The 6,911-nt window shown below is 36.9% G+C and overlaps 1 protein-coding gene across 1 annotated transcript; it reads left to right on the top strand.

Moving 5' to 3' along the window:
* Positions 1-4,371: 4,371 nt before the first annotated feature.
* LOC148860930 (transcription factor MYB61-like) lies at positions 4,372-6,663 on the top strand. The gene is made up of 3 exons (XM_088941107.1): positions 4,372-4,645; positions 4,748-4,877; positions 5,047-6,663. Exons 1-3 carry the CDS (start codon positions 4,513-4,515, stop codon positions 6,227-6,229), a joined length of 1,446 nt encoding a protein of 481 aa, XP_088797233.1. The 5' UTR covers positions 4,372-4,512; the 3' UTR covers positions 6,230-6,663.
* The last annotated feature ends 248 nt before the right edge of the window (positions 6,664-6,911 follow it).

Raw genomic sequence — 6,911 nt, forward strand, 5'->3', positions numbered from 1 at the left:
CGACCTGATCAGTTTGAGTCTATTTGAGTCGATTTGGGCTCTACTTAGTGGTGACTTAGTTGTTGTACAACCTAACTTAGGTAACTAAAGTTAGGTTGTAACTAGGATAGAGACAACTTAGTTAAGTAGGAATTAAGTAGGTTGTAACTACTAACTAGGAAGTAACTACTAAGTCAGTTCGGGTCGGGTCGGGTTTCGGTTGTAACTAGGATAGAGACAACTTAGTTAAGTAGGTTGTAACTACTAAGTCGGGTCGGTCGGGTTTTGGAAGTAACTACTAAGTTGGTTCGGGTCGGGTTACCTAAAGTTAGGTTGTAACTAGGATAGAGACAACTTAGTTAAGTAGGAATTAAGTAGGTTGTAAGTACTAACTAGGAAGTAACTACTAAGTCGATTTGGTTCGGGTCGGTTTCGGTTTTCACATATGAAATTTGAAACCGATCCGAATCATCGGTTTATGATTTTTAATAACCCAAAACCGACCGGTGCTGAAGAACACCCGGCCGACTTGGGTTGGGTCAGTCCGGGTTGGTCAGTTTGGTCGGGTTGAGTCTTCTTATGAACATCCCTACCAAATAGACCAAAGTGATGATTTTAAGAACTACATTATAAGCATTATATATTTCATAATAGAATGAATCAATGTTCAAAGAGTCGAGCCATACATTGAATTGAGAAGGGAGAGGTTTATGGGTCAAAGGTTTAATTGGGGTCAAACTTTGATGGCATAGTATATATACTACATAAATATCACATTCCTTAATTTTTAAAATAAATAGTTAGGGTTTAAGTCTCTTAATTTATATTTTCTTTAAAATACATGTATAATTAAGTAATATATACAATACACAGAATAGTGGTAATTAAACAATATATGAAAATAACAGGTCATATGTTTAAGTCTTGTCAAATTTTAAGCACTGGTCCCTTAACACTGGTATGAACTATGAATATCACGATTTGAAAAAAGAAAAGGGAAAACCATGCAAAAGAATCTTGCAATTGACGGGTGATAATTAATGAGTGTCTTAACAAAGGAACGTCAAGGTGAGAATCTAGCAAGAGCTTGACCATCTTTTGTTCATCTCTCTAATGAAATACAAGAGGTATTATGTTTTGATTGGGGAATGTAGCTTACCGATAAAGGGTGTAGAAAGTGAACTATGTCCAAAGCAGTAGCAGCCCAATTACCATATTAGGCTTCGTTTGCGTCTTGATAAATGAATTACTTGGATAAATGCATCTAGGCAAGTATTTTTGGGAAAACACTTATCTCGATAAAAGCACTTATTAGTGCTTTTTTATTCTCTAAGTACAAGTGTACAAAGACCCATTTATCTAAAAAAGTGACAATATTAAAGGGATAATATTATTCCAGCACTATGAACAATTTTTAGTGTACAAGTGTAAGTAACTTATCCAAGTTTGTGGAGAGTATTACTTCCCCAGGTGAATAAACTATTCGGGAATCATTCTCTTCTATAAGACCCACTAATACCGAAAAATTAACACGGATTTATTTCTTTTCCGTGGGACCTATCTATTTACTCGCTTCTTCTTTTCAAAAAAGAAATGAAGCCTAAGTGTGAATGAAACCAAATAGTAATAAGGCTCAATTTGGGAAGAATTCAAATACATACAAAATAATACAAAACATTTGGTTTTGCACTCGACATATTTGTATTTGTACTCCTTCGAAACTGAGCCTAATCTTTGTTTGCAATGCGATTTGATTTGTTTTAGCACAAATGGAGGACATTCAAATTGGTTATTATTATTATTATGAAAATTAATGAAATAAAAAATGGTTTTGATGTTGTACATCTTGAAAATTTTCTTTGAAAAATAATTTCTAAAAAATGTGATTCTTTAGTAACAACTTTATTGATTTATAAATATATAGATATATAGTGCATAAATGATCATCAGATGAGATTGTAGAAACGGATCGGATTTTTATCCGGATATGGATAGAGGGATACCCGTTTGCAACCCTAAAACCTAAAATGAAGTAGAATAAAATAAAAGTAATCGTGCATATATGTTTTCTTGTGAATTTTCAGTGGCGGCTAAAGGCGGGTGGTCGTACACTGACTTATTTAAATGACCAGAATATCCTCCTCAAATACCTATTATGAACTTATCTTTCAATGCTTTTGCTCTTTTAGACTTTTAGGTAGCTCATTTTCTCTTTTTACCTCCCCCTCCACCCGCCCAACACGCACAAAAAACCAAAAAAAAAAAAAAGAAAAGAAAAGAAAATGAATAGAATATATTTTTCATGAAAATTATTGATGCTTGACGCTCTATATATTTCTAATTTTCATATTGATGCTTTATTTAAGATTTTATTTATTTATATATTATGTGGATTCCCCATGATTTTTCAAAGCATGGAAACAGATGGGAGAGGTTCTCTCAACTCAAGGCAGAGACAGGAACGACAGCTAATGTTCCGGATTCCCAAATAGTTTAATCGGAACCCAGTTTTATCCATTCATCTCTCTTGATTTCTTGAACGGTTTGATTTGGCTTTAAGAGACAATTAATTAATTGGATGCAATGTATTAAAAGAATGGAGGAGGGGATTCGAGCTTTTATTTAAATGACAATTGAGTTATTAATATTTGGTTCTATTATTTGTTGTCTGGGGGCCCATAAGCCTCTCTTGGATAAGCTGGAAACACCAAGGAAAGGATCAAGGGTAAACTCTCTTGAGGGGTCTTTCCTGCTTCTTCAGCATATGCCCTTTTATTTATTCATCTTTTTTATTAAAAAAATCAATAATCTTGTAGCAGTTTGTCTGTATTTAATTTAATATGGTTCTAAAGGTTGAACTCGTCAAACAGACATTTCATTCCAGACATGAGATACCAATGCTGCTCTTTAATTTGCCTGTTCATCTCTCTCTCCATCTCTCTCATGTCCATATATTTTTCATATATATTTACAGATATTAATTCAACAAACAGTAAATTTCTGAAAATACTATAAAAAAATGCTGTTAATTAGTACATATGATTCCCATCCTCATAAGAATTAAGTAATCTGCCGTTGTATATTTAAGTAATTGGGTGATTGCAGTGTGTAATCAACATTGTCATCCTCATCTCCATCTTAAGGATACACATAACTGATTTTCCCAATTTGGGCTTTTCTTAAAAGCCGAAACAACATTTTCTTGTGGTTTTTTCTATACTCTCTAGAAGAGGACTACCTAAATGCCTTCATTTATTGTATGATCTTATTAACTTTAATTTAATTCGTTCCTTCAACTTCTTATCAATTAATTTATCACTTTGAATTGTATTCAATTTACAGTTCTATAATGCTAAAAATGAAGGGAGGGGAGACTAGAGGAGGATATGGCTGTTTTACTAAATGGAATATACAAAAGACTGAGGCACGACATTTTTGGTGTTTCTTTTGTGAAAGAAGCAAGAATCTACCCTTTAATTTTCTGGATACTGTCCAAAATATTTTGGTCTTTCCACGTAATGTTGAAACTTTTCAAAGTGATCATGCTCTACAAAATTTACCCAAAAGGCCAAGGGCAAACGAAGGGACAGAGAGAGAGAGTCATCTTTCCTTTGGAGGGTCTGACACAGAAGAAATTAGAAGAGAAAAGAAGCATCAGAGAGAGAGAGAGAGAGGAGTGTTTTTAATCTTCTGTATATTGTTGAAGTAAACTGGAGAAAGTACTCAGCTTCTTTGTTGATTAACTTCCACGAGTGCAGTTTACTAAATTGGTAAACCTTAACTATGCGTAGGTATTTCTTCTCTCTCAGCCCATTTTCCCTTTTCTTTCCCCATTCCTGTGGCTGGATTCGTATTTGGAATCTAAGGAAAGAACTTGTTTGAAAAAGGACGTTGCTTGAACCCCAATACAAAGCTCTTAGACACCAATGCAACGCGATAAATGCTGTTCGAACGGGCTTTGCACTGACTGAAGCGGAGTTCATTTTATCACCTTTCTTCAATTATTTTCATATATATATATATATATATATATATATATTTTTTTTTTTAAATAAATTAACAAAAGACTTCAAAGTCCTGTTTTTAACTTTTTTTTCCCCTCTCGCATAAAATATCATGGGAGATGCCCCACCATTCTGCAATAGACATTAATTCTGAGCCCATTGATTAGACATCTGCATCTCAGATTATTAACCCATCTCCTCATTTTCCAAAATAAAAATTGCGAAATAAAGAGAAAGGTTATTAAAAAAAAAAGAACCTCGAACTCCAATCAACCTCGTGACTGTGACTTTTCTCTTTTTGATCTCCGCTTCTATTAATTCAATTCCCTATCTCAGCTGCTACTTCATTTTCTCAGCCTCCTGACTCCCCATCAACCTTCTCTCTGCATTTTCATCATCCATTGAAACCTTCTCTCCTGCTGACAATTCAGCTGCGTTCTGGTACAAACCTGTCGTATTTTTCAGAAAGTTTTCTTCTTTCTTTTATTTTTTCCTGGGAAACGCAGTAAGTGGACTTTATCCAGAGCAGATGGGAAGGCACTCTTGCTGTTACAAGCAGAAGTTGAGGAAAGGTCTTTGGTCACCGGAGGAAGATGAGAAGCTCTTGAAGTATATAACCAAGTATGGACATGGGTGTTGGAGTTCTGTCCCTAAACAAGCAGGTATGAGGTATCCTCTTTTGCGTTTTATGAATTAACCCTGCTAAAATGCAGGGTAGACATAATTGGGGAGTCGGGTCTCATGCTTTCTTACTTAATTTGTAGGTTTGCAGAGGTGTGGGAAGAGCTGCAGGTTGAGGTGGATAAACTATTTGAGACCTGATTTGAAGAGAGGCACATTCTCCCAGCAGGAGGAGAAACTGATAATTGAACTTCATGCAGTTCTAGGCAACAGGTAATCATTCTCTCTCTCTCTCTCTCTGCTGGGTATCAGAATCCAAGAATAAAAATACTGTTGAAGAGAGAGACCCAAGGAACTCGTGCATGATGGTGTCTATTTTATGATGCTTTTCGCTTTGTGGTATCGAAAATTGTGTTAATTTTGAGTGTTTTGTTCATATCAGGTGGTCGCAGATTGCAGGACAATTGCCGGGAAGAACAGATAACGAGATAAAGAATTTCTGGAACTCTTGCATTAAGAAGAAGCTCAGGCAGAGTGGCATTGACCCCAACACTCATAAGCCTCTTTCCGAGGTTGAGAATGAAGAGAAGGCGCCCCCCCCCACCACCACCACCAACAACAACAACAACAAAAACACCAATACTACTACCAATAACAACAGCAGTAGCAACAAGAACAACAACAACAAAAATAATTACTGCATGAGCATTAGCAGCAGCAGCAACAACAGTGACAAAGCCTCTGGGATAAAACCCAATGAACTGAACTTCCTCAAGGCAGAAAATTCTAAGCCGGGGTTAGGGATACCGGAGCCAAAGCCACCTTTAGTTGGTGGCATTCGCTACCCACTAGAAGGTTGTTTGAGCTCCAAGATCAACAACAATCTCAACGACTCGATTACACCCACGCAGACCACCAAGGATTTCTTTCTAGATAGATTCGTAACCTCCCACGAGAGCTCTTCCAGTAGCAGGCCTTCGGATTCTGTGACCTGTTTCCCCCTTCAGCAGTTGAATTATGATGGGTCCAATGCCGGTCTTTCTGCAAACACCAACCCATCTCTCTGGTTCAACCAGAACTACAGGCCTTTCGAGATGAATTCTGAGTTCAATTCCAATACAATTTCAACCGTTCTTCCATCAGCGTCGACCTCGGTTCTCCCTACTCCGGTAGGAATCAGGCCTCCCTTGACGGGATCCTTTAGTATTAACGGAGTGCATTACTGGCAAACCGGTACCTCCAGTAACAGTAGTAGCAGCAGTAGTGGAAGCAATAGCAGTATTGAGCTCCAAAGCAACAATTCATTCTTTGACAACGCTGTCTTCTCTTGGGGACTGGCAGATTGCAGAGCGTCAGATAAACAAACCCAAATCCACCCCATAGAGGGCGAACCCGAAGACATCAAATGGTCTGAGTTTCTCCATAACCCACTCCTTATGGCGTCCACTTTACAGAATCAAACCCCTCAACCTATATACAGCGACATTAAATCAGAAGCGCAGTTCATAACCGACGGGCCTAGCACAAGTTGGCAACAAAACCAGCAGCAGCAACAGCAATTACAGGCTTCGGATGTATATGCTAAGGATTTCCAGAGACTCGCGGCAGTCTTCGGACAAATTTAGCTTTGTGTTTAACACGTAGTATGTGTCGGCTGAATGGAGGTGGTGGTTGGAGTGCGGTAAAAAAAATTACAGAATTTTCCCAAGTCAAAGAAAGGATTGAATAAAGGCTTCCTCTTCTGATTAAAGGTGTGTGCCGTAGATTTTTCTCTTGTAAATAGGTCTGATACAAAATAGAAATTTCTCTGCTTCTGATTCTGCTGGTTTTCTGAATATTTGTGAAGAACGTAAGCTCGATCAAGTTGATCTTTTATTGTTGGGTTGGGATAGAATTGCATAATAAGGCTTGTTCCAGTGCTTTTCTTACTCTTTCTTTGCTTCATTTATTTTGGATTTACGGGAATTAATTGTAACTTCTCTCTCTCTCTCTCTATTTGTAAACAATCAATCAAAAGTCTCTTTTCTTTTTTAATTTAGAATTCAATGCTTTTCTGTTCTTTCTTCCGGTTTCAGTTGTATTAATATTATTATTATTATTATCTATAGGCCGTAACAATGCTACTGTCTCTAAATTTCTTCAACCCGGCCATTGATATGGAAAATGAAGATGAAAATTGCATTTCAGTGTGTCCCCAATAAAAGTCTCCTTTTCTGGCTGCTAGCTTTCTAAACTGCCATTATTATCTATCACTTTCTTTCTTCATCTTTTTTTCCCAAATGAAAATCCATTAACCTGTCATGAATG

This window comes from Nelumbo lutea, chromosome 4 (assembly GCF_056320005.1).
Source record: "Nelumbo lutea isolate HS-2025 chromosome 4, American lotus-T2T, whole genome shotgun sequence".
NCBI classification, from domain to species: domain Eukaryota; kingdom Viridiplantae; phylum Streptophyta; class Magnoliopsida; order Proteales; family Nelumbonaceae; genus Nelumbo; species Nelumbo lutea.

What these genes read in the sequence shown, in the direction of transcription:
- LOC148860930 (XM_088941107.1), top strand. Translation starts at nt 4,513, where the DNA reads ATGGGAAGGCACTCTTGCTGTTACAAGCAGAAGTTGAGGAAAGGTCTT. An exon ending in TTCTGTCCCTAAACAAGCAG is followed by an intron (nt 4,646 to 4,747) that starts GTATGAGGTATC and finishes CTTAATTTGTAG; the next exon opens with GTTTGCAGAGGTGTGGGAAG. An exon ending in CATGCAGTTCTAGGCAACAG is followed by an intron (nt 4,878 to 5,046) that starts GTAATCATTCTC and finishes TGTTCATATCAG; the next exon opens with GTGGTCGCAGATTGCAGGAC.